The sequence below is a fragment of the Scatophagus argus genome, chromosome 5 (genome assembly GCF_020382885.2).
Source record: "Scatophagus argus isolate fScaArg1 chromosome 5, fScaArg1.pri, whole genome shotgun sequence".
Classification (NCBI taxonomy): Eukaryota; Metazoa; Chordata; class Actinopteri; family Scatophagidae; genus Scatophagus; species Scatophagus argus.
In genome coordinates this window covers 15,221,602-15,249,382 of record NC_058497.1, presented here as the reverse complement: position 1 = coordinate 15,249,382, position 27,781 = coordinate 15,221,602, and the positions used below count along the sequence as shown (strand labels likewise).

The window sequence follows — 27,781 nt, the reverse complement described above, 5'->3', positions numbered from 1 at the left end:
ATCCAGTTTTTCTACCGAGACTAAACAGACGTTTTTGTCTTCTAATACAATTCAACAACTGGCAATCTGACACTACAAAGTTACAAGTATTTCGTGGGGAGATGAATTTCCTGTGCTCACACACCACTGAGATCACTGTGCAGCATCACGCAGAGTTCAAACAGTGGGGGAATTCAGCCAGAGACAGTGTCACTAGTGCGTTCGCTTCTCTTTGCTGTTATTTCTCTGGCCTTTCTGAATGAGTCATTGAGAAGATGGGGACGGACAGACACCAAGGCCTGGCGGTGCACGGTCCTACTGTTATCGGGCAAACATGGCTGGGTCTGCTGCAGCTCAGTCATAACAAATGTCAAAGAGCTATTCATCTCCTCTAATCCCTCTCTCTATTATCTTGTCTGCGTGTATACACACACACACACACACACACACGCACACATTGGTGACACTAGAAGCATTCACTCAAAATAACAAGGAGTGAGAACTGAAGAGCCAGGTGAATGTAAATCCAGTCGATTCTGAGGAAGAAAAAAAAGGAGCAGAAAGGAAGTGAAGGCAATTAGGGAATTCATGTAGTGATGGAAAAGGCAAGAAGAAAAGGAGAGAGGGAGCAGAACAGAGGGAGGCAGAAGGTAAGAGTGAAAATGTATGGGTGAGAGAAAAAGTAGAGGAGGGAGGAATAGAGGGGGTAGCTGTGGTTGGGGGGGGGGGTGTTTGACAAGAGGAAGAGAATAAGTATGTCACCCTGCTGATGAAATCTCTCAAGTGATATGAACACACATTTAGGTTGCACTGTGTGACGAAGGCGCCACGAAGAACTACAGTGAAAGACTTCTCAGAAAAGCTGCACCCTGAGAAAAAACGCAAAATGCATGGGGGGTGACAGAGAGACAGAGAGATGCGACATCCTGTCCCACACTGTCAGAGCGTGCACAAACACAACCAAGGAGGCGACACTTTCACAACCTGGTTTGACACATATAGAGAACAAGGTATGACATACATGGCGGGGGAAACACAGTGTGAGGTGCCTCTGTGACTGTGTTTGAGTCATCGCATGCATTAGCTTCAATAGGCTGCAAAACCGTGGGCCAAAGAAGTCACACAGAGGAAGAATGACAAATTTAAGATGAAGGGATATACAGCACTTCAATGCATGACCAGTGTCATTCAGTGTCATGTGTCAGTACTAACTTAGCTGCTGTATAATGAGGGGTTACCTGAGGAAACCGTTTAGCAGAGATGGCCATGATGCATCATGTTTTATGATCACTTTCTCCAGTTGATACTGACCTAAACAGTAGCCACACTCATTAAAATACTGCATATGTTCTGTGACAGTGTTGTGAAAAAAAAATTCTTTTTAATTTTCGAAGATTTAAGTTTGATAACATTGGCAGAGATGTTCTATATGCTTGGTGAGACGGCTCAGCCTCACTATAAACCTTGATAATCCCAAAGTGCTGCTTTAGTAGTTTGTTTGAATCATTAAAAGCAACGCGCCTTTCTTTGTTCTTGCTGTGAGAGGCTCTTTTCTTTGACAGTCTTATTTATATGGTTATACAATCCGTCCGTGATTTGATTTCCAAAAAACCCAATTTATGTAACAGAATAACTACTGGCGAGCGAGGACATGTTGCCTCTACTGATTTGTGATGCAGCTTTATATCCAACTACATGGACATGAAGACGACAGCACAGCATTTGTTGTGGAGTGTTTGTGGAGAAAACAACTTTACTGGAACACTGACATGAATATCCACTGGGACTTGAAAACTTTCCTGTGGACAAACTTGACACACTTTAATACTAATTGCACATACGTTCAAAGCATGCAAATGTTAGTGAGATGCCCTGACATGCACAAACACTGCATGGACGATAGCCTGCTAAACACCGTAACACAACACAGACTGTTTCATAAGAGGACAAGTAGAGCCTCACTGTGAACTCCTCTGGGAGGTGAGACAGATCTGCTGAATCTCTCTCTTCCTCTTCTCTCCCTTCCTCCCTCATTTTCTTCATGGTTTTTCCCTCTTTATAGTCTAGCTCTCTCAAACGATAAGACTGGTGACGTCCGACCCAATAATAAGCCTGACTGTGGACTCCACTTTGGCCCCCGTCCTACCTTACCCTGTCCTCATGTAATAAGAGACATGTGACAGAAATGTCAAGAATCAGTGCAGGTCTCCTTTGGCGACAACAGCTGCTCTACAGTTCAGTCATCAGGAAAACACAAGGTGGATAAATAAAAGAAAATAAAGCACGGAAGGTGATAAGAGATGGAGTGGGTGTTCAGAAAGCACTTGATGAAGGCGGGTTACGGAGACAATTAAAAGAAGAAGTCTAATATCATCTGCTCGGCAAATGAAATGACAAAATACTTGGGAGTGTGGGAAGAGATGGATAAGATGAAATAAGATATACTAGAAAGGAAAAATCTGCAGATATGCGAGGAGTGATAGCAGTGCTTCCTGTTAGAATTCCATCCCAGCTGACCTTTCTCTGTTGCCGTGGTAACAGAGGCATGGCTGTGGGAGAGTAGGCTAATTACTGGTAATCTAACCGGTTCCTCTGGGACAATTGATTTTCAGCATTATCAGTCACACTAACTTGCATGAGACGGCGTATTAGTTGGTGTAAAATGCTGCCAGCGACTGACTAAAGTGACGCTGACAACTCTCTTCTGGAAACACAGCAGTGCACTGTGGTCAAATTATGTTAAAAATGACACTGACACAGATAAGAAGCAGATGCAAACCCATATGCATGCTACAAGTTTTTATTTAAGCAGCCCCAAAATGTTGGTTTTGCGGACCACAAGTAGAGCACACTCTAACAGACATTTAGGCTGGCGTGCATGTACGCTGGACCAATAGCAGTCATGCACAATGCATCCTCACAACAAGTCATGTCAACTTGTCATGGTGTGAGGAGAGAGCGGCGTCAGACTGACAGCATGTTCCCCAACCACCACACACACACATACCCGCAACACATCACTGGGGCATGCTGGGTAGAAGTGCCCCCCACCAACAAATGACCGCACCATGCTGTCTGACACACATTTCAGCTCCAGACAGACATGCTCAGTAGTGGCATTTAGGAAGAACAGAAACAGGCAACCAAAACATGACTAGCCCATAAGAAAAAAATGTACAGGCTGCTGTATATACAACTCAACAGAAAGCAAAGAAAGAAAGACAGAAGAGAGGAGGAGACCTGATTAGCTAGGCAGCAAAAATGAGTGTTTAACAAAAAAGACAAGCTAAAAGGAAGTCAATGAAACATAAATGGTATTTTCAACATTTGAGAACTTCCTGTGCAAGGTTTGCATAAAAAGAGTGAAAAGGCATAGGAAGGGGAAGTGCTTCAACTCAAACCAAAGTGAGATCTTCTTTCACAGGCGACGCATACTGCTAAGCATGCACATGAGCATGAAGGTGAACCACTTTGGTAAATGAGCATCGTACCAAAGAGTTTCTGCATGTTTAAGCCCATTAACTGTAAGTCACACATATTTTACATCACTGTCAGCCAGCTTCCACAACAGTGCAGTCCTGTTTTTAGAGTGATTTATGCCTTCCAGGGAGATCCTAACACAGAGGAGACATTGCAGACTGACTGATTTAACCATCTAACAGACTTATCTGAAAAGATGACAATAAAATTGAACTTACATGACTGTTTTCTGCCTTCAAGGCAGCCACTGGTGCCAGTATGGCGCTGAAATACTAATTACGTCATTGTAAAATTACATTTGATATTGTTGGGAATATAGTGTTTTGGGATTTGAACTGTTTCAGATTTTAGTAGTCAGTTGGCACAAAAAAAAAAGAAAAATCAACAGAATGAATCAATAATGAAAATAATTGTTAGTTGCAGCCTGGCCAGCATGATAATGAAAGCCAATTGCAGGGAATTGAAACTTGCTTGAAACAGCAGCCAACAGTTCGCTTTATTCATGGTTTGACTTGGAAGACTGACAGCAGCAGTAATGTAAAAAGTGATGCAGTGATTAGTAGTTAATAAGCCAAATCAGGGGGAAAAAAAAGGTTATTGATTATTTTGCATACTAAGGCCAGGGCCGATCTCTTTGACTGGACAACAGACACCGGTTTGTAACAAAACGGAAAATTCCCAGCAAATGACTTAAGATTGGGCGCCAAAAATAGTCAGTATGTGATCAGGCATGAAGCTGGTACCATAAGGGCACTGAGGATGCCAAGTGCGAGGAGTGGCATTATCTGGTGCCAAAGGAAAGGCAGGACCACAGTGATATAACACCAGACATCAGAATGTCATGTGGAAACAAATGCATCAATGTGCATATAGCCTTACGCAACAAGCACTGGTGACTGCATACAAGCAACCCTGTGCTACTGGGCAAATACTGAGCTGCAGAGGGATGCGAGGGTGGGCATGTTGGCCTGAATGTCTGGCTGTGTGGTTCGTGTGGCTGGTATCCTCCAGGCATGGTATGACATGTGGTTCATCCGAGCAGGCAGCCAGAGTCACAACAAGAATGCCACTTGTGTCCACGCTGTTCACTTTTGCTGACAGTCATGATAAATACCATAATACTGTTGTTGTCACTAATGTGATTTGCCTACTACATTTCAGTCATGTTTGATACAAAACCTGCTTTACTATCTTGTATATTAAACATAATATCACATACGTCCATGTATTCTTATGTTTAATTTGTTATTACTTGGTGTGCAGCAGTTCAGAGACAGATAAAGGCAAAAAAAAAAAAGAAGAAGATGTAACGCAAAAGATCCCATGGTCACCGAAGCAGCAAACTGTACATTTTTTTAAAAAAAAAAAACAAAAAAACAAAACTCAACCATCATTACATCCTTCATTCTTGTATCTACCTACCCCATTCATGCTCCCTGCATATTTGAGGACGGGTGGCCTGACCACTATGAGAAACAGTGAAGCAGTCAGAAAGCAGTGATTGCTTTCACAGAGCAGCTCATCAGAGGAATATGCAGCATGAACCCCGGGGGGATTTATCAGGTATCCTGTATGGTACACACACATTCAAACACACTTCCAAAGATGATCTAACCTGACGGTGGATCTATAGAGAGAAACAGAGTGGAAAAACAGTGTCCAAAGTCAAATATAGAAGACTCTGAGTCAGTGAGGCTATGAAGAGATGGGGAGAAAAGACAGGCTGATGAGGGGGTGGCGTTAAGTGAATGATAAACAAAAAAAAACTCTACTATGAAAAAAGAAAGAGAGAGAGGTCAATGAGAGAGAGAGAAAGAGGCTCACGCTTCAATGGACGTCATGCCATAGGGCCTGATTCTGCTGACCTGGTTTCTTTTGCCAACAAAAGGCCATGCATTAACACGCTCGCAAAAACACGTCCTCACACAGGCTTACAACGCCTATGGACATTTACACACCCATTTAACCCAAGAACATGCACACAAGCTCTATGCCTACATATTTACACACACTCCTCCTTCCAGCTTTCACCATTCAATTGCCCTCCTCGCTTCTGCATCCTATATCCGTACACAGAATGACTTCAAGCAATTATTTATGTTTTTTTTTTGTCAGTCTCTCGCTCTAGAGGAGGACAAAAAAGCAGGTGTATTTATAATACTGTAAAGTAGAACAGCATATTAGTTGTGGTTTCCATGTCAGATTTCACCTTTACGTTAAAAAAAAAAAAACTTTTGAGAAATGGTTAGGTGTTCTGGTAAATTCTGCACAGGCATGGGCGATATGACGCAGTCTAAACTTATTCTGTCTCAAGTAAAAGTTCTGCATTAAAAATGTTACTTAAGTAAAAGTACAAAAGTAAAAGCATTAAAATGCACTTGAAGTATTCATTATGAAGAGTGGCCCATTGCAGAATAATATTTATTATATTGTTGGATTACAAAGATGAATTATGTGTAAGAATCAATTTAATGTTGCAGCTAGAAAACGTGGGGCTAATTTTATCACAGCACATCATAATTTATTTGTTAATTATATTCTGCATTATGAATCTGAATTGTAACTGATAACTAAAGTAATTAAATAAATGTAGTGAAATAAAAAGCACAATGTTGATTTTAAAGAAAAGAATTATTATATTATACTTTCAGAAGAGGTATAATAGTATAGGTATAGTACAAGTAGCTCAAAACTGTACTTACTTATAGTACATGAGTAAATGCACTCAAGTAATGTACATTCTGTACTCTTCTGCCTATACAGTGATATAAATTAAATATAGGATAGAAGGCTTTATTCTTGTTGTCCACACAATCATTCAGCAGGTTTTAATCCACCAAATATTTTATGTTCCTAAATAAACTCTAAAACATATTGAGCGAAGAGATTTATTGATCAGAAGTATTTAGGTCCCTCCTGAGGCGAAACCCTGGAGCAGATGTGCAACAGCATATAAGACTTTTGGGGGTTTTAGTAGAAAATATTCTTCTCCTGAGCTAAACTGGCCTTTCTCCAAGGCAACCATTTTGACTTGTCATAGCAGGAAAAGCACAGGTGTTACAATTAACATTAACTTCAGTCCCGTTATATTCAAGCATCTCACTGCGCTGTGGCAGTGAGCTATCACGCACAATAAACCAGGACCCTGAAACTGAAGCAGCTAAATGGAATTCAGCCATCATTCGTTTTACTTAAACGTGTGCTTTTCCTAGTATAACATGTCAAAATGTCGCAAAATTTGATTCATTAAAACACCTTAAAATTTGATTTCATAAACTGTGGGCTTCAATGAAGAATACAAAGATGTTGACAGACCTTTGCTACATAATGTATTAATTAGAGTAACTGTTTATATTCAATACTTTTAAAAGTAGTGATAATGGTGGTGCAGCAGGAAAGTGAACTGCTACCTGTTTCAGGCACTATATCCTGTATTTCTCTAACTTACTTTTTTTTTTTTTTAACTTGTCACTTCTCTGTACTGTGTTCACTCTGGAGCCATAGACACAGGCAGCATAAGCTCAGTGTGTTGTTACTGCAGTGCAACATGTGTATCAGCGCCCCAAATGATAGCAACACAAGGTGACCCACCAGTCAATTTCTACATCCAGTAAAGGAATCAATAAACACTGTTCTGCTGTACTCCATTCGGGGACATGACAAATGCATACTGTCAGTAAACCTTTCTTGTGCCATTCTACCTAATTCTGTTCTATTCAGCTGACTCAGTATCAGCAGTGTTAGCATCTGATTACTAAAAAATGTCTATTTTTCCCGCTAGAAATACCCTGGGGGGGGTCGGCTTCATTCATTGTGAGTCCGTCAGTTCGTTTCCATTTTAATCCTGTCTTCTGCCATGCGCCCCATTTGAAATCAAATCACAAGTAATACTTCATCGTCATTCTTTATTCCAATCAATTCTCACTGCGCTCTGTTCTGCATGTGTCCCACTGACACACTAACACCCAAGTGAAGAGGATGTAGAGCAGCAGCAAAGAGACTGGAGTGGAGTGACCTTTCTCTATGGTAATCTCTACAAAATGGACACTCACACACACACACACAAAATGCAAGGTAGAGGATTTGTCCTCTGCCAGATGAATCAAAAGGACATCATCACAACACAAATCCTTCTCCTTGTGTGTGTGTGTAGATGTTACCCCCCCTCCCTTGGATTTACCCCTCCTCCCACTATCTTATGTGTCAATCAGAGCCTCTCATTATAAAGGCGTGACACACCCTCATGGAGCATACATTTCATACAACTGACGATTTTTAAAAACAGCCCGATAATAGAATAAGGGGTAAAAAAAAAAATACCCTAGTGGTCGATTTCATCTCCTTCTCAGTTCATCCCTCCATTTTTTTCTGGGGTCTCTGTGCACCGCTGGGCAGATGTAAACCGCTGTCTGTGTCATGCCGCATCCCACTATCCTACTACCGAGCCGCTATTTACTGCATTTCATTCACTTCAGCCAGCCACACTGAAATAAACTCCAGCCCACAAGGGAACATGATAGGCTCTACCACTTTATAGCCACATAACCAGCCAATAAAGCGGGTTCTTCCCAATAATGGAAAAAGAGATTCCTGCACCTACAGAGCATTATGCGTTTAAAACGTACTGAACTGTTCCCTCCACTGCAGGATCAATAGGAAGAGGCTGAACAGCACTGCTGCTGCACCGTGCTGCTTGTGCTCATCCACTGCAAAGAAAGATGCAACATGAATGCCAATGTCAGGTCTGCCAGCTGCGGTGTGCTGTGTCCGCTGGTACAGATGACACCAAATCTAATTCACTTCCAGATGTGAAGCTTTTGAGGTAACGACGTTCAAAGCTCAGAGCGATAAAGACAAAAAAAAAAGGAATGGGAGGAAAAAAAACAAAAAACCTTTGGGCCCACAGGTGGTGATGCGTTTTTTCCTCTACCACCATGTTTTACGATTCATACGGGTCTACTCACCGTCACTGCGGAGTGTCTGACTGCGTTGCACGCCGTCTGCCGTATCTCCGCCGCGCTCCCCGGTTTCAGCAGGTTCTTGGTAAATCTCCGGGTCGATTCGGCTGCCATCTCTCCTCATCTGAGCGGTCGCCGAGCACAATTTCAACCTTAGCTAGTCTGTGCGGCAGTCAGACCTGTCCCTCGCTCCTAACATGAGACGACCGAGCTGTGTTTACACACACACACGCTCACACACACACACACACGCACGCACGCACGCACGCACACACGTTTCACACACACCGTCGGTCCACACACGCAGAGCGCTTAGAACAGGAGATGCCTGTGTCAAACTCGGCTGAATAAAAAAAAACAGCACTTCCGCTTGTGACTTTCAAATTAAAACATATTAAGCGAACCCGAGGGAAAAAAGATTCTTGACTAAGACTAGTGAATTTATTTTTGAAAGCTAAAAGCATCGGTTGCAGTACTGTTCCTCTATCTCTTTGGTCCCTTGACCTGTGAAAAATAAGCAGATGATTTCCAGTGCTGCAACTGAATTTTATTTTCTATTTAGTTAAATTAATATTGAAGAGGATTTTTCTTTTTTCAAAATATAACCCACTAAAACTGAACTCAACTATATTTGTGGCCTATTGATTAATTCAGCATTCAATCTAAACTGCTAACACTGATTTAACCAGGGTGTCTGAGGCTATACTCTATACATCATACATCTCAAGGGGAGTTCTGAAATGTCAGCTACTCATCAGCAGTCCAGTCACGACCAACGGAGGATGAAGAAGCACGTACAGTGGAGGTTAGAGGAGACACATGGGCCAACAGCGACACGAAGCGGTAGGAAATGGTTACCCCATCATTTCAGTTACAGGAGAGGAATACTGTATTTTATGAGATGGACTAACACGTTTAAATACTGTACAAGTCGTTTTTAAAATGTTAAAAACTATTTAGCACATTTAATTTCTTAATAATAATAATGTAGAAACACTTACTCAAAATGGTCACCTGCTATTTTCAGTGTAAATAAAGAGGAATAAAATTATCATTAAATATATATATATATCAATATGAGTTAAGTCGCCGTTACCAAAACTGTCAACCTGGCAGAAGTAACTTTAAACAGAACATATTTTGCAGTACTTGATTTTTTTCTTTTTCTTTTGTCCATGTTTGTTGTAATGCACTAAAATACTAAGACAAATTCACATGTGGAAAATCTACTTACCAATAAACTTAAATCGCACTAAAGTATCACTTTGTAATGCTAGATGCACAGCAAGATAAATTATCAAATTTTCTTCTGCGAGATCAGGCTTAACACATCCACAGTCAGCTTTACAAACATACAGTAGTGCTCTACCTCCCTCTTGTGTGCATCGACAGCACTGCAGTATAAGATGTGAAGTGTGGGGTAGAGTGGGACTTTAAACCTAATTTAGTAGTAGTACTAATAGATAGCTTTGTTTTTTAATTAATGGGGTTTTGAGATATTTCATGTTCAAACTTCTATTGCAGTATAATAGATCTGAATAAGACTCTGTGGTGCACAGTGCATTAAAATAATAAACACCGCCAAAATTGGCTTTGCAGCTAATTAAAAACTTTGCAGCACCATAACTCTATAGAAACAAGGTTTGTATCCAAATATCCCAAAAATATGAAACTGTGATCTCAATAAAAGTATTTAAAAAGCAATTCACTGTCACACGCAAGCTCTTTCCCATTCCTCAAAACGGTAAAGCAGCGCCCCCTGGTATGTAATGCCTTATAACAGTAATCAGACGGAGCGGTCGCACTTGGTATTGCATCAGTACAGTCCAAGCGATCGTGTAACGTCTCTTGCAAAGTTGAAATTACATGGGCTATCGCACAATTAGAAACGACAGTTTTCGTGCCCTGGAGGAAAGGGGAATGAACAGTTTTCTGAGCAATAAATAAAAATTATTAACAGAACACTGAAGTTAATCATACTCTTGCCGCACAAACAAAGAAAAGTGGCTTTTGGCTTAAGCTAGCTATGTAACACGATGACGCTAACGTTTGTTTTCTAGTGTTATGCTAGTGTGATAAACGAGCTAATGTATGTTTGGTGAAAGTCTAAACCAAGCTAACCCGTGAGAACAGGCCTAATATCGGCCTAATGTGTTCTGCTCACAAACTTTTAACTCCCAGCAACACGGCCCTCCATGTCCGCGAAGTGTCCTACCTGTCCGGCATGCCCAAACGGTACCGAGGTGGACCCAAGCATCTGTAGTCGGTGAGATTAATGAAGACGGACGTAGTCAAACGTGTTGGAGCTTTTGGACACTAGCTGGATTGAATTCAAACTGACGGCTCCGTGATGAAGACATCACTGGTAAGTCGTTTCATATTCACTCACTCATTCAAAACAAGCTTGTCAAAGACTGAAGCTATCTGGCCTTCTTCAAAAAAATAGCGTCATTCGTGTCTGCTTGTTAATCGCAGGCCGCACAATGTTTGCACGCTCGTAGTTTGCCGTCTGCAAACACAATTTACTTACCTCGATTCCTTGATACTTTAATCTGGTTTTAACCTTTATGTGACTTAAGTTTGAACAGATCATTGGTATGTTCACAGTGCTGAACATGGTTCTAAAAATATCCTATTCTCATTTGTGCTGCTTAAATATCATCTAGTGGCAGCAGCAACACTTCCTCAAAGTTGTGCCACTATAATTCATAAAGTTGGCTTTCACAATAGGTCAGGTGGGTGCATTTACAAACAAACACACACACACACACACACACAATCTTGACCTCCACATCACTACTAATCACAGTCCAGCTAACCTGGCACGAACCACGTGAGCCCGCGTTCACTTTTTGGGTCACGTTGTGTCTAATATTATGAAATGTGATTATTTGCCTGGCTGTAAGTCCTCCGGTAGTAAAGTCACGCTATATCGTTAACTCTTGAGACTTTAACTCCCAGTCCCTCGCATAGGTAAGGATTATACTTTCCGAAATCCTAGTGGTGAATTTAGTCCAAATATGTGCACGTGATTAGGTGCGCGTGCATTTAACATGACATCAACCTCTCAGTATCCAAAGTTTGCAACCATGTAAGTAGTAGTCGTAGTTAAATGCAGTTTTGTACTTTACTTGAGTATTTCCATTTAATACTACCCTTAAGTTTTTGGTTTTAGTTACAGTTACTAGTACAAATTACTCAGGACTAACAAATATATTTAATTTACACAATAAACAAATTATGGTGTGTTATCACAGAAAGAGATAACACTATTGAATCCTCTGTGAAGCTGTTTGGCAGTATATAAATAAATCGATGCGTTATATATAATTATTATAATTCAGTTTAATATATTATTTTAAAAATGTCCATTCTGTATAAGAAGTACTTTTACTTTTGGCATTTTAAGTATATTTTGATGCTAATGCTTTTGTACTGTCTCTTAAGTAACTGCTCAAATGCAGAATTTTTACGTGTAATGCAGTATTTCTAAATCCTCTCTTTGTGGCGCTGTTAAATTATGTAATACCAACAGGTGTCTTCAATTTCTTGTGCAACCCATTTGTATCGAGAAGGATACACTGTGTTCTGTAAAAGGAAAAGGAACACCTCTCTGTAAAAGACAATACAATTTAATGGCAGCAGAAACTGCAGCCTCCAGAATGAACTTGAAGTCAAATCAACAACCCTCAACAAAAAGTGAACATTATTATCTTCATGAAGGCAGGATACTGTATATTGCAGTTGTATTAGACTGCATTAGTTTTTAAACTGGTATACCAAATGTGATCTCTGGGTGGCAGTAACATATCATGCTTGAGGTAGCATGACATCAGCACCAATAAGACAATGTTAATATATGATATGAGATGAGACGTAATATAAAAAAACTTAAATCTTATGGTGACCTCAAAATGAAGGATTCCTTATTATACCAATGAAGCCATCTGCAAAAGATGAAAACATCTCTGTAATCTGAGTTTAGTAAGTAAGCGTAATTCAGCAGATAAAACACACAGTTATGATTGTGAAGTTCAGTTAGTGTTCTGCTCATAAACCATCTTTTCGCACTCTATGAAGTGATCGCACTTCAATATGGCTTCTGCCTACCTACCAATGGAAGCATTTATTAATTAGCTTCAGCAACATGATAGTGGCTGTAGATTCATCCAGTGGCTCGAACTGCTTTCAAGTCTTGATTTTTAAATGAACCACAGAAAATCTGCAGACATGCTATCAAACTATCATGTAAGCATGAACCAGGTTGGGAAATATTTCTTGCCCTGTGTTGAATCCGTGCCTTCTGCCAAAACAAGCTGCAGTAATGCTAAAATTGCTTTTTGTGTTATGTCTTACCACTAGTATATCCATCAACTGGGTTTTGAAGTGCCATGTGGGGTTATGGGGGCTAAGTTAGATGTTCATGCTCGGCGAAACATCAGCATATGGGTTTGATGGCCTTTGAGGGTTTTTTTTTGGGAGGGGGGTTGTTTGGTTTGTTTTTTTAGGTCCCCTGAAATTGGTTGGCTTTGTAACCAGGCCTCTAATGTGTGTCATGCAACTAATAATGTGACCACAGAATGTAGAAATATTATTTGGACACATGACAAAATTTTATGTGGTCTGAGAGACATCTAGACTCACCTCAGAGTTGCAGACAGAGGCAGCCAGATGGGGAGGAGTGGATTTAAAAGAGGGGATGGAGGTGAAAGAGCAGGAATGAAGAAGACAAGTAAAGTAGTCAAGAAATAAGCTCCTATGCACTCATAAATGATAAATCAATCTCAAAATATGATAGCCAGACAGCTGTGAATGCACTGTGAGTTCTGTCCTAATCCCGGTCCTGTATGGCTGACAGTAAATGTTAACTGAGACGTGAAAGTGAAATGCAGGATATGGAAAACAGAAAATAGAGCAGCCAAGACAGAATAAAAAGGAGTGAAAAGGTTTGGTGAAATGTTGGATCTGTCCTGGCAGGGAGAGGTTGGACATAGTGCAGCTTTAGGCAGCCGATTTTTCTTGTCAAGTTCTCAGATTCAATAACAAGATAGCACTCTCAAGTGTCCACAGGTTCCTCAATTCAGGACTATCTTCAGGACAGAGGAAAGAAAAAGAGCATTTGAAACCTTCAGGGAGAGGGGCAAGATCGCATTTCTGCCGGCCAGGCTTTGCCTGAGTGTCTAATTCTAATTTCCTCCTTCACAAGCTAACACAAAAGGAGTGTCTGTCCATCTGCAAAGGAGTCCCCCAATGGGAAAAGAAGACTGGTGTGTGTAGAGGTGAGAGTCTGGTGTGTGTGTGTGTGTGTGTGAGAGAGAGAGAGAGTGTGTAAGGCAGATAGCTTTTTTTTGTTGGTTTTTTTTTTTACAAGATGTGGATATGATGTGTAGGAGTTGAAGTGACTGGACCTGTGTAAGATTCAGCGAGTATGGGAAATGAGAGCTTCTGCCAGCAGAGGACAAGCTGATGGTGGATATACAACCACAGAGAGAGCGAGAGACTTGGAGGAAGGGAGAAATGCAGTGATATTAAAAAGAAGGTGGAGAGGCACAAATGGATGAAAATGAAAGCAGAACATTTGCAAATAACATATGGACAGTTGAGGGTTTTCAACCTCCAACTGAGGTTGAGAAAATTCAGTCTATAGCTGAAGTTATTTCTTTATTTATTTTTCATTCTAAACACTTCAGGCAGCAAAGTCAATAGATCCTGATCAACCATTTTCCAAAGGTAAAAATCAGAGGAGAAAAGCTGTGGTTTGTGTTGCCAACAACCCCAGAGCTGCTGCTTTGTTTACCTCATCCATCCAGATGAACTTTATGTCATTTTACTCCTCACATGCTGTATGTAGCGCCGCTCACATCTGGCCTCCAACTCTAATACGTAAGAGCACCTTCCCCATTTGCATCTTGCAGACAAATCTTAACTTTTGAGGTTTGGAAGAGTCTGACTCATGTCCTCAATATGTTTATCACTGCCTTTTTTTTTTCTTTTTTTTTCATAATCTATCCTTTGCAAAGTAGCCATCCAGTGCAAATGCAGTAAACAGTAAGCTGATATGGCTGATGTGTTAGTCAGTACAGTAATAAATATACAGCGCAGAATTCCTTCCAAACCTCAGTTGTTTCATAAATTACACTGGCTAACAGAAGCAATCTGCACATCTACTCAGTGTATTTACACACATGCGTACACACGTGTGAGGCAGCAGAAGCACCGCTAGCCTGTTGAGGGCTGCAAATATTTCAAGATAACAAGCCAAAAAAAAAAGGCAAAGGAATGAGTAAAGTGCAGAGTCAGTCCTGCATATTTTCCCAAAAAGCCGAACACAAACTGAGTCTTAAAAACTTTCTAATACCGAAGGTTTTCACCAAATGTCTGATCAGATTCTCATGCTTATTAGCTTATTCTTTGATCAGACAGTTGCTGATTTAAGTCATAATTTTGCTGATTTTATTTTCTTTTTTTCCAGGTGCTGTTCTGTTATTCTTTTGTTTGGACATTTGATTTTTTTAAAAGAAATTACTTCTCAGAGCATCTTATTAATATACATTTTATTTGCAATATTGTTTTGGTTAAAATACCATAACCTCAAGTATTGCATTGTTTGTTTGTTTTTTTTATTTGATTTTTCTGCCGAATATTTTCCCCCTTTGCTTTTTTTTGGTGAGAAATGAAAAAGGAAACATGCCCTTTATTGTGTCCTAAAGCTGTAGGTGCCATCGCCAACTTCCTTGTTCTGCAGCAAATTCTCATGTTTGAGAAGCTGGAACTTTAATGCTTTAATGACCGCAACAGTTCCTCTAAGCAACCGACTCTGCAACTACTGTAACGATAAATATCAAATGAGAGATAAACAAATTTTGCTAGATGAAGCCTAATGGATGCCATGTATTTGTACACCGATTCTGTAGCTCAAATATGTGCACTTCCTGTACATGCAGTGGTTAAGCTCTTACCTCAGCATCTGCCTCAGGGCAATACTTCAGCATGCTCTCATCCTCTGTGTTTTTTCTTTCTTTTTCTTTTTGTTTCTACTTTTTCTTTCCACACACTGGACTTTTACAAAGTCAACCAGTTATGTGAAGCGTCACTCTGAGTCCAACATAGACTCCCAGATATTAGATGACATGCCCTTCTTTATTTGTTTTACTTTCTTTTTGCTCTCTAGCTTTTCTTTGTGATCTTTAGTGTCCATCCCCTCTCATCCCTCTCTCATTCACGTCTGTGTATGTGTGTGTGTGTGTGTGTGTGTGTGTGTGTGTGTGTGTGTGTTTTAGAGAAGAGTGTCTGGTGCCTGGGGTGAAATCAGGCAGATAAAAGGCGGTGATGAGGTCTGGATCGTCAGCATCCTGACAGCTGTAGATTAAATTAAAGAACTTCTGACAAATCAAACAGATTTCTCTCTCTATCTTTCCCTCCTTTTCTCTCTATCTCTCTCTCTCTCCCTCTTCACCCCTAGAGCCCTCATCAGGCAAGCTGGGTACGCAACTTGAAACAAAATGGATTTCATCTTTAAGGGCTTGGGCAGGCTTTGAAACAGCACCAGCTGCCGGGCCTGCTTGTCTCTTTTTCTTTCTCTTTTGGACTCGCTTGCTTGCCTTTTTTTTTTTTTCCCAGATACTTCAACAAACTTGAGCCATATTGTGACAGATAAAGGTAGAACATCAGTACTTCAAACCCTGACAGTAATTGAGAGATGAAACGCACACATTTTGCGGGTTCTGAGAGGCCCACTCCGAACGGCACATCAAACGGTCCCACTCGGGATTCCAGGGAATGGCAGAGAGCGGCGCTCCGCTCCCACTGGATCTAAATGCCGCCGTAATAAGATGTTAGTACTTTCTAATGTGGTCTATTGGCAGTTAAACCCACTCTGATATGAAAATTCAAGTCAAATAGGCCCACTGCTGCTGCTGCTAGCACAGACAGACACACACGCAGACACGCTCAAAAACTAGCGACTGCCATCATGAAAATGTGTCTGTCATTGAAATATTGCCCCCTAATGCGTCGCCATCATGTGATTGTCAGTCTAACATTACACAGATTTATAATGGAAGCCTAATTCAGACACATGCTGCCCCACAAAGGAAGTAACTGACAGTTGTGTCAAAAATAGTATTTTTTTCCTTCGTACTGTCCGAGCGTCATGTCTCGTCTCTGCTGTGGTTTTCATTTTTACGTTGACATTCTGACTATGATTTAAATCTGTCCACATTGTTTTCCGTGAGTTACTGTTCAGGAAATCTGTTCAAGAATAATAAATGATTTTCTTGAGATTTATACATCGCACATGCACGCCAATGAAAATTAAGGCAGACACATTTTTTAATTTTCTGTGGTGATTGTCGACTGATGAGCAGAGCAAAAAAGGAAAGAATTGCCACATGCGTTCTTAAAGCTCCAACTCATGGTTGTATTTGATATGACCCACTGCAACGGACTTCCCATAGTCCAAGTCATCTTTATATTCCTTTGTTTCTATCAGTCCAAAAACGGACCATATTTAGTTTGCTATCATAAAAGGCAAGGAAAGCAAGCAAATCTTCATAAATGACAGGCATTGAGTGTCATTTTTGCTGCAAAATTAAAGCAATAATTAATAGATAATCAGAATATTGACTGATTAATTGTTTCATGTCTAACAAACTAACATGGATAAGGGCAGCCCAAGGAAACCAATAACTACCAATTTCTGAATAGTTTGATGGATTAGTATGAAACTGTAAAAGAATCTAGACAGCTGTTGTTTCCTTCTTCTTTCTCTTTAATGTCCTCAAATGGGCAAAGGATTGTACTTGTGAGGTATTCACTCTAAAAGTGCTTTCAGACAAACTCTAGCACACACAAATAAGACCACAGGACATCTTCAAAAATCTTTTCAGTCACTAGAGAGCAGTGTTGGGCAGCGATGAGAGGGGAGATGCTGATAGCGTATGTGTGCTCATGAGAGAGATAGAAGATTTAAAAGAGTGTGTGGATTCAAGCTTCAGCAGCTGGCCAAACAGACTGAGCAGGGGTTCAGGCAGGAGTGTGTGTGTGTGTGTGTGTGTGTGTGTGTGTGTGTGTGTGTGTGTGTGTGTGTGTGTGTGTGTGTGTGTGTGTGTGTGTGTGTGTGTGTGTGTGTGTGTGTGTGTGCGCGTGTGTGTGGGGTAGAGAGAGAGAGAGAAGGAAGGAGTGGTGCAGACTGCTGAAGAGAGGCCTTCTTCTTACCCGACTCCTCGGCCCTGCTGCTCAAACCAACAGGATTAATAGGCTCGTTTGCCAAGAAAAACACTCTAATCAGTGGGTTTCCTCTCATTAAAAGTTAATTAGTTTGACACGAGTTTCCTGCAGAAGAAAGTATTGGCCACTTAGAACTCATTAGAGCCAAAGGAAAACATCACACTGAGGAAAGCTGGAGGAGAGGAGAGAACGGAGGAATGGGGCACGCACACATTCATTCACTCCAACATACAGTACACACTGAAATACTCACGCTAGCTGGCACGTCTACTGATGTACGCATTACTTTGTTATCCCAAAATGTTGATGACATGTGTAAACATGCATGCCAGCACACATATACATCTAGACGCACATAAGCAGTTACAGACACATGTGCAAACACTTAGATATACAGTACTGTAGCTGAAATTAAAAGCCTTGTCAGTGGTTCTATAACTTTTGCCCTGTGATGGCCCCACTAGTAGAAAGAAACAGCCACCCAGTTTAATACATTTATACACAACCTGTGTCTGTAATCTTTTCAATAGTTTGCTACCATACAGTAAGTTAGCAACACTCCAGCTGCTGATATTCATAGTGAGAAACTCCCACGGGCTAGTGACACTGACAGTAGACAGACGAGGTTTAGGACAAATATGAAAATAGTACAGTTCAAGTTGTAGTTGTATTGCAGGACAAATGCTGGAAACGGATGACAGTAATGATAATGATCAGATTCAAACTGGATTGATGACTTTTTCCTCCTCACACTACCAGGCAGCTCACATCATGACCTGTGGAGGTAGCTTTTTGTTTTCCTTGAGTGATTACGTCATCTACTTTATGAATATATCTTCACAGTTGGTAACGCACTGACCTTAGCGAGACTTGCTACAATTAGTTATTTCAAAATTAACCAATGTTTTATGTCTAAATTGTATGTAAAGTCCTCGAACAAAAATGGTAGTGAAATTATGTTAAAAGTTTGCATTTTGATAGTTCAAAGACTGGACACGCGTCATCAGAAGGAACTGTAATGATGATTGAACTGTACTGTTCATTGTCAAAATTACATCCGGTGGATCCCAGTCTCCATTTGGGATGAATTTAGGTTCTCCGACCCCACATTGTTGGACACAGTGGACGCACACACATGCACTCGTAAACCCTCCCCCCATTTCCTCCTTTGCTCCATCTCTCCACTGCTCACTGATCTGTCCAGTCTGCTCAGACTTCCTTTTCTTAATGAATCATGAAGTTTGACTTGTACTCCTTAATAAGCGGTGTTTTGCAGAGGGCGGGTGGAAAGCGCAGAGTTTGTTTTCCTTTAATTAGCCGGGCAGGTTCCCTGTACACGGGGCTGAGCGAGTGAGAAGGTCCGGGCAGGCCCACAGAGCAGCATCAGACGAGGAAATGCTGAGAGGCAGCCCGCTCTGCCAGGTGGCTGGAAGACGAATGGGCGCGGGCGCAGACTGAGACGGGCCAGGAAACATAGAGGCATGGTGCTGTGAACTGAAGAACAATGATAGGAAATGTTCTGGAGAAAACAGACCAGCCAGTGGTGAAGAAACGGGCTGGAAAGAAGGAGGGAAGAAAGACGAGGAGTGAGGCAAAGAGAGGAACAGTGGACGAAGAAAGGAGTTAAAGAGGAAAGAATGTTAGGATGGAGAAAGGGAAACAAGATGGAAAGTAGAGGAAAAAAGAACTGCACCTAAGTAGAATTTGTACTTGTACTTTACTTGAATATTTCTATTTCATGCTACTTTCTGCTCCTACTTTACTTCCTTCTTCCTTCTTAATGTTTATCTGTCGGCTTTAGCTACTAATTACATTGCAGATCAAAAGCCCAGTCACACCAGCTTTGGAATCATTTGCCGATCAATTGGTGATGAAAATCTGGACAAATTTTTCATGTCGAGGTTAACTTTGGTGAACTTGCTATGTGAATCTGCTCTGTGGTAGTGATGCCCTTTGAGAGAGCATGGAGCCCAAGAGTCCAAAATGAAGGAGGCTGTCATACACTATATAGACAAAAGTGTCTTTATGAGACTGTTTTTCAGGGGTTGGACTCGGCCCCTCACTTCCAGTGAAGGGAAATCTTAATGCCTCAGCATACCAAGACTTTTTGGACAATGCTATGCTTCCAGTTTGTGGCAACAGTTTGGGGAAGGACCTTTGCTATTCCAGCATGACTGTATTGTTCCCCAGTGCACAAAGCAAAGTCCATAAAGACATGGTTGGATGAGTTTGGTGTGGAAGAACTTGACCTCAAACCTGACCTCAACCCCATCCAACACTTTTGGAATGAACTGGAACAGAGACTGTGAGCCAGGCCTTTTCATCCAACATCAGTGTCTGATTTTACAAATGCTCTACTGCATGAATGGGCAAAAATTCCCACAGAACAAAATCTTGTGGAAAGCCTTCTCAGAAGAGTAGAAGCTGTTGTAGCTGCAAAGCTGTCTGTGTAGATTAGATTAGAATAGACTTTAATGACATTGCATATTAGGATGTGCTGTCATTAAAGTCCCTGTTGGTCTAATGGACAGATGTTCTAATACTGTTGTCTATATAGTGAAGCTTTAGCCATGTAGCACCATTTACATAATTATTTTTGCCTTCTTCTGCCTGAATAGAAACCACTCCACTGAAGACGAATGGTAGAAATGCATGTTTTGAATAAATTAAAGTTAGCAAGAGACCTATGCTACTTTCATGTTAGTCAGGGATGAACTTTTTTATATATTTGAGTATTTGCATTATATTATTATTGAATACTTGAGTATTCACAAGAGAACATCTAACGTCACTCTTAGGACATGATGTTTTACCTGCTGCATTCTGATCATAATTTGACCAATGTGAATGGTTGCAGCAGATACACCAGTGGAAAGTAATCTGTTGTTTATTCCCAGCTCTCTGTTTTCATATGCTTAAGCATCACTGTAATCAATTCAAAGTTATTGTCGGAGCAGCATTATTATTGTGACTGTATGTCTCATTGTGATCATGTTCGTTTGTGTGTCACTGTGTGTTGGTGTGTGTGTGTTTACAGCCTGGAGTTGTGGGATCACAGGTATTAGACCCTCATCAGAGTGAACCTTTGTAGAGTCAATATCAGAGGCTTCACCTCAGAGCCTGACCTTTCCAGCCTGTCCCCTCTCTAAAACACCCACCACACCACCACCACCGCCATCCTCCCCTTCCCACACACACACACACGCTCACACACACACACACACCCTACGCCTCCACGATCAATCTTCTCCAGGCCACTGCGACAGCAAAGCACAAAGCCAATCACGTCAACACAGCCGGAATGCCACACTCACCCTCTGACAAAATGTCACCAGAGAGGCTATGTCAGGAGACCTCGGGCCTGTTAAGCGCCCGTGTGTGTGTGTGTGTGTGTGTGTGTGTGTGTGTGTGAGAGAGAGAGAGAGTAGAAGATCTCAATGACTGTGGCTACAAATGAATAGAGGAGCACATATGGATTGTGTATTTAGCTGCAGAAAGTTAAGTTCTGTGATTCACTTACACTTTGACCCTTGAAGCCATTTAGCAGCAGATGAAGGTCTAACCTTATTACCAGCTGGTATTTCAGAAACTTTTGCATTACAAATCAACAGAGTTGAGCTTTGTCTGTTGAGATCACCCTGGAGGCTATGAAGATAAAGCCGTCACGGCGCACTTCAATAGGAGGGCAGCAGTTGATCGGTTGGTTAAAAGACAGCCAACTAAGAGTAACACAACACAATAAAGCTATAATATACTTTCATTAATTCATTAGGAAATCAATTTACATCCCACAGGCTCAGGTCTTAACCTGAATGATTATACTTGAAATGCACTAATTAAACAATCAGTGAAAAAAGAAAGGACTCTGGCCAATCAGATGCATAATGGAGCCTGGCCAATGCTGTGTACCGTATACTAATACCTTACCTGGGTTACATTGTGTTTGCGTGTGAAGTTGGATGCCAAGACGAGGCTTCAGAGCCCATCTGAGTCTCACGTCCTACAGACAGCCGTCTGCTTTCTCCTGCCAAGCTCACCTGGACTGGCTCACCTGTTCTTGTGACCCAGTGGTGCAGTGCTGCTCTGTATGTGTAGAGCTGTTGGCTGCATCAAAGAAAAGTGGTGTGTAACGCTGGTATGTAAGAAAAAAGGTCAACGAGGTGCAGGACAGACACTTACTGAACGAGAAAGGCTCAACAGTGCCAAGTGGTGATGTTTTTTTTGGCGAGCTTTAAGGGTAACGTGTAGTGTTATGTAGTGTGATAAATGCATAAATATATTGTTTTACTTGATAAATATGGATAAATATGGGATGGTTATTTAGAAGGTTAATCACATCAAAAAATGTTTTTGCCAATCTTTATCGACCCTTGATTCAGATGAGGAGAAAGTTCACAAAGAAAAATAGGGACAAAACCTCAGGTAGAGGAACATATAAAGAATCTTTCACTGTGTACTGCAGAGCAGACACAAAGAGCAATCTTGAAGTTACAATATGAATATGGATCAGACATGATCAACTCATAATTCCTCAGACCTGGGCTTCATAGTTCTCTGTATCAGAACTTTCTGGATAGAGGACAAACCACATAAAGAAACCTGTAGATTATTTTTACATTTATGTATTTATGTAAAGTTATTGTGTGGTAATTGCAAGTGAACAGGCTCAATTTGCTTGGTCTCATGTTTGATTCCGTTTTAGAAAATAAATTTGAGGATGTAGCAATAAAGTGTCCCAATAATGGTCACATGATACAACTGTTGTAGTTCAGTGAAGAGCTGTTTATGGTTGGGATGAATGTCCCACAGACCTTTTACACAGCAAATATACTGACTTGTCACAGCAGCAAAAGCACTACTTATAACTTATATGGCTGCGTTGTGTTCAAGTGTCCTAGTATTCACGACATTTTAATGCAGTCACAAGGTTCTGGAAGATATTAAATGTTTTTCTACACTTGTAGTAACTTGTGCGTTTGTGTCCTAATGATCAGGCTCCACTAATGTAAAAATCCCTGAAGATTCAAACTACAAACTGCAAATCCAGCTTTACCAACTAATAATTAGTATTTTTAACATTGCTATCAGTTTTATTTAAAGAAAAATATTCTCATAACAATGTTCAGTGACAAGTGAAATAGTAATGTTGTCACTTAAACAGAAAAAAAAGAAAGTATTATCATCCATCCCTATTGACTAATGAAATCACAGTGAGGGAGATGTAGTAGTGAGGAAAATATTGTTAAAGTAATCTGTTAAAAGAGAACTACGATCACAATTGGCTTGTTTGGGAATAGCCCTGGGGACTTTGGGATCAATTCTGGCTGGCAGCACCTACGTTTCAGACATCAGAAACATTTGCATTGTTTGATTGTGGATAAACCAAGTTTAGACATAAGAGTATTAGCCCTAAGCTTCGTCTTGTGCTTTGTGTTTTTTTAAATATATATTTATTTGTTTAGGGCAAAGTGGGGTTATATTTAGAGAGATTGATATTCTCTATTTACGGAATGAATTATATTAACCAAACAAGAGGTCACTGGTTCTGGCTAGCATGTTGGGGCTAAGGGAGTGTCTGGAGTTGAACAGTCTCGGCGTAACCTCTGCTTTAACCCCACATATGAGCACTATTGATTCATTCACTTTGAAGAGGTCCTTGAAATTGTTTCGATGAGGAACTATCGTGGCAGTCTATTGGGGCATCCAAGGCACCAGTCCAAATGAGAATGTCTCCAAGCTGGAGACAGACAGACAAGATCCACAAAGGCTGTGAACAAAGACAAACAGACACAGACACGCAAAAAAAGAACAAGGGAGAAAAAGAGTAAAAGAGCTATATATAAAAAAAAAGAGAACTCCTTGTTTCAGAGACAATGACTTTCCTGCCGATAGAAAGCGATGCCTGAGCTGTTGCAATATCCATGTCTCTGACAGAACTCAGGGCGTATCAGGCTTATTACATTACCTGAAAAAAAAGAGAAAGGGTAGAAATAATCAAAAATGCATCAGAAATAATGCACTTTTCAGACTCTATCCATCATTGTTTCGGCACCCTCGATCCTTTACGAGAAGTGAGTGAGCGGAGGGAGGGGGGCGAGGCGCTTGCTCCCGCTCCCACAGCCAAAGAGGAGGATGGGTAATTAAATTGTGTGTCGCTCTCTAAGAACTAAAATGAATGAAATAGATGAATGCTATTGCATTATGCCACAATCGTGACCTGCAGAAAACTAATGGCAGAATAATAGTTTTAGGTAGTGGCTCTATTTCTCTGATGCAGACAGCCCCTTGAGTGAATATGCAACCATACTCGCAGTCAGAATGGTTTGTCCTCCACCTTGACTGTGTAATGGTCTGCCTGTCTGTCTGCAGCATGTGTCCGTCTCTCAGTCTGTTGGTCTATGTGCTTACTTCTTGCACAGCTGTCGCTCCATCCATGCATTCACCCACCTTTTCCTCCCAAGCTGTCACTCTCAGATCCACCTACCTACCAGGCCAACATGGAGTCCAAAGTGGCTGAACCGATTTACTTTTCTTTTTGTTTCTCAAGCAAGAAGGCAAACCAACGGTCTTTTTCTCTATTCAACATGCCTCCCAGAGACGGTGCCCTGCTTTGTAGTTTGTTGACTGTAAAGAGCTGGGAAAATTGTCCTGAAAATCCTGAGCAAAAAGGAGTGTAAATAAAAGATCAAACCAGGCCTGTGAGCAGAACCAGCGGCCTGGTACTCAGCGCAATAACTCACCACGCGTCACCACATATTAGCTTGACGTGTTCAGCTAGGGTGGAGAGAGGTTAGCCAGGAGCTTTTTCTAGATGCTCTGAAGTACTGTACAATCACCTGAGGTGATACTACATATCCTGCTGTAAAGAAACGCAGCTTATTGAGGCTTTGTAAGTCGTTCATCTTGGATCGCTTGTTTTGCAAAGATTAAAGAAGTGGAGTCTGCCCACATACGAAAGGTATTTTCTGTCTGCTTAAAATTAGTTTTAGTTTCAGCTGCAGCAAATAAAAGTTTTGACGGCGGATCTCACGCGGCTTGCAGCGTATACCTCACCCATTGATCCGTGATTGTTTATATGTAGGGAGTTTAATGTAAATAATAATAATAAATATATGATACTTTCCACAAGATGAATTTGCCCTCCTCATGTGGCGCCTGGCCAGAAGATGGCAGCACCCAGCTATGATTTGGCCCTTCTCTGATCTCTATTGTGTCCACCGGTCTGTTCATGGATGTGCTGCGTCCAATGATGGATAGAGATGTTTCATGGCTGTGCTCGCTACACAGTGTAGGTCACTGGGCTGATTGGGGGCTTGGTCCTCACTGCTGCTCTCTACATTTAAACACGCTGAACCAGTTAACCGAGGCGTTCCTGGATCGGCCCACGAATCAACAGCTGATCAACAGAATCGCTCATGACACATCCTGGCAGTGAATACTAAACATAACTTAACAAACAGCTGTCTGGGGAAATGAACGAGAAGATGCCAGCCGTCTCCGCATACACAGGCAGACAAATATACACAAACCTTTTAAATGACTGCTCAAACTTCGCAATAGCCTTGAAGTAAAAGTTGTTGTCCTATTGTTAGACATAGACAGCCGAGGTTTATTTCTGTTTGTATATGCTGGAGGGGGTTGTAGCTCTGCTCCTGTTGGCCCTGTTATTTGATTTCCTCTTTTACAAAGGCCACAGTCAGAGCTCATGTCAAAAGAATGCATGCAGTAACAAAACAAGCTTGACTGATAAATACCCTCTTTTCAGTGTGCGCGTTTAAATGTGTGTGTGTGTGTGTGTGTGTGTGTGTATCTTCAGGGCTGCGCTGTTAGTGATCTTCCTAGAGTGCGTCTGACAGAAACAGTCTGACACACACAAAAAAAAAAAGCCAAAGCAGCTTGAGACTCTTCCAACCCTCTAATGATGTTTAATGATACCTATCAGTGATGGAATACACACACACACACACACTCATACTCACATCCTTTCAAACCCCTCCAGGAGTAGCAGCACCTTGCCGACTGTGGAATTACAGACAGGCGATAATCAGGTCAGCCCGCAGGTCCTTGGGGATTGAGGTGTTCATAAACATTCCCGCTGCTCTTTTGTGTTACTTCCTGCGGTAAAACAGCAAGACGCTCCAGTCGAGCCGACACAGGCTAGCTAGAGCGTTGGCTCGCCCCTGGGTGCACCATCTCCATCTCTATGTGGAGGTAGACACACACACACACCTTCTCTGGGATATTAAAACACACTCAGGCTTCATGTAGACATATCATCATAATATTAACCACCTTATTAGCATAAAAAACCCTCCCAGTCATCTACATCTGATTTGACATTTGGCATTGAAATCAGTACCTCGACTTAAAATAATATCTAACAGCATTATACATTTCTTTTAAAGACTGAACAAATGTGTGCGTGTGCGTGTGCGTGTGCATGTGTGTGCGATATTACTTGAGGTTGATACTCAGAGCCAACCACCTCCTCCTCCATGTACGAACCTTCTACAAACAAAGACCAAAAGAATACAAAGGCGTGGGTTCAGTGCATGCCTTTTTTTTTTTTCCAAGGATGTCAGCTTCTGCTTTTCAAAGATTTGACTCTTGCTCTGCAGTCAAACAAAAACCTTTTGGTAAATTGATTAGGCTCTCCAAACTTTTCAGGTTTTTGATGCAACTCAATGTTAAAAGTTCAATATTCCACTCGCTCACACTGGAAAGTTCACAAATGTGTCTTTTCGTCTCTCGTCAGTGACCCGAGGCCTTCTGCTGGAGCAGGTGCAAAGAGGGCTGTTGACTTTTTCTACTGGGGTCTTTTACTGTTGAGGAAAAGAGGAGATGTTTATCTCCTCTTCTCACTGTGACAGCTCCAGTTGTATATTTTATTTCATGAATCCATTGAGCAAGATCAGGGAAAGAAACATGGTTTCTTTCATGGTTTGATTTTATAGCTTTCTCCGGTCCTGTGCAACCCATTTCAGTCCAGCTCATCTTGCTCCATATTTTATTCTCTCATGTTGTCATCCAACATGCCATGTCTCCTGTTTTAGTCGATTGTGTGCTGTACAGTCCCGAAAATCACCTGATAAAGAAGGAGCCAAACTACAGAAAGCAAGTAAGCTCATTGTAAAGTTTAAAACAAAAAGTCAGAAATGTGTGGCATTCTGATCGAAAAGGGAATCGATATTTCTGCCCCTTTCCGATGACCGTTTTCCCTCATGACTGTTCTTGACACCAAATTCTGTGTAACGTTGATGTTTTAACATGATTAAACATGTTTCTGTAATCAAACGCTACATACTTATTGGTGGGAAGAAAAGCAATGCACCACCAAAATACAAAATGGGCCAAGAAACACAAAGCCCTCAATAGTAGCTGTTGAAGAGTGTTCCAGTTAGATTAGGCTAAATTTTTCCTTTAATAATATCACATATAATATTTCACTTCACTCTAATTTCCTTATTCTTCCTGTCTTTTGTCCAACCTGTTTTGACCTCGTTTCTTTGCCCTGGTTGACCTGTCCTGCTCAGAATAGGCCAGATCCAGATACTGTCCAGATCTTGAGTGCAGCGCGTCTCTTCATCTCAGCCCACGTCAGTGTCAACATGTCTCCAGCGGAGCTATGTAAACAGCTCAGCCACAGCACAGGGCCCACTGTCAGAGCCTGATTACCCCTAAACAGCCCCCAATCAAAAGGAAATATGAAATAAATCACAAGTGACTGGCTCTGCTTCGAGGGTTGGCATGGCTTTGCTGTTGTAGCCGATTCTGAGGGTCAGGTTTAATGCATCAAAACAAACAAGTCAGACCAGCTTTGTTTGTTGCGCACACCGAGAAGATATTTTGAGAAACAAGAAATGTTTTGTCTTTTGCCCTTTTGATGATGAAGCTGAGAGAGTAGATATGACGTGTCGGAGGAAGCACTCAGTTACTGTGCTTGTGTAAAAGTAGCAATACCACAGTGTACAAATACTCCTTTGCAAATGAAAGTCCTGCATTCAGAGTTTAAAATTGTAAAGCATTATTATTGCCAGAATGTAGCAAAACTATCAAATGTAAAAGAACTTACGACACAAAATAGTCAGTATTTTGTCATTATATCTTAAACTGTTGGATTGTTATTGCTGATGGTT

The 27,781-nt window shown here is 41.2% G+C and overlaps 1 protein-coding gene across 5 annotated transcripts in view; it reads right to left on the bottom strand.

The window, feature by feature from the left end:
• The window catches only part of dock10 (dedicator of cytokinesis 10), a 62,949-nt gene extending 52,046 nt beyond the window's left edge, over positions 1 to 10,903 (bottom strand). For 3 of the 5 annotated variants that reach the window (XM_046389125.1, XM_046389130.1, XM_046389126.1), the window contains exon 1: positions 8,424 to 8,700. In XM_046389125.1, coding sequence (XP_046245081.1) covers positions 8,424 to 8,531 — 108 coding nt within the window. In that variant the 5' untranslated portion in view covers positions 8,532 to 8,700. Of the gene's footprint in view, positions 1 to 8,423; positions 8,701 to 10,632 lie in introns of those variants that run through there. The other 2 variants (XM_046389128.1, XM_046389129.1) reach the window with 2 other exon arrangements.
• Between the last annotated feature and the right edge of the window lie 16,878 nt (positions 10,904 to 27,781).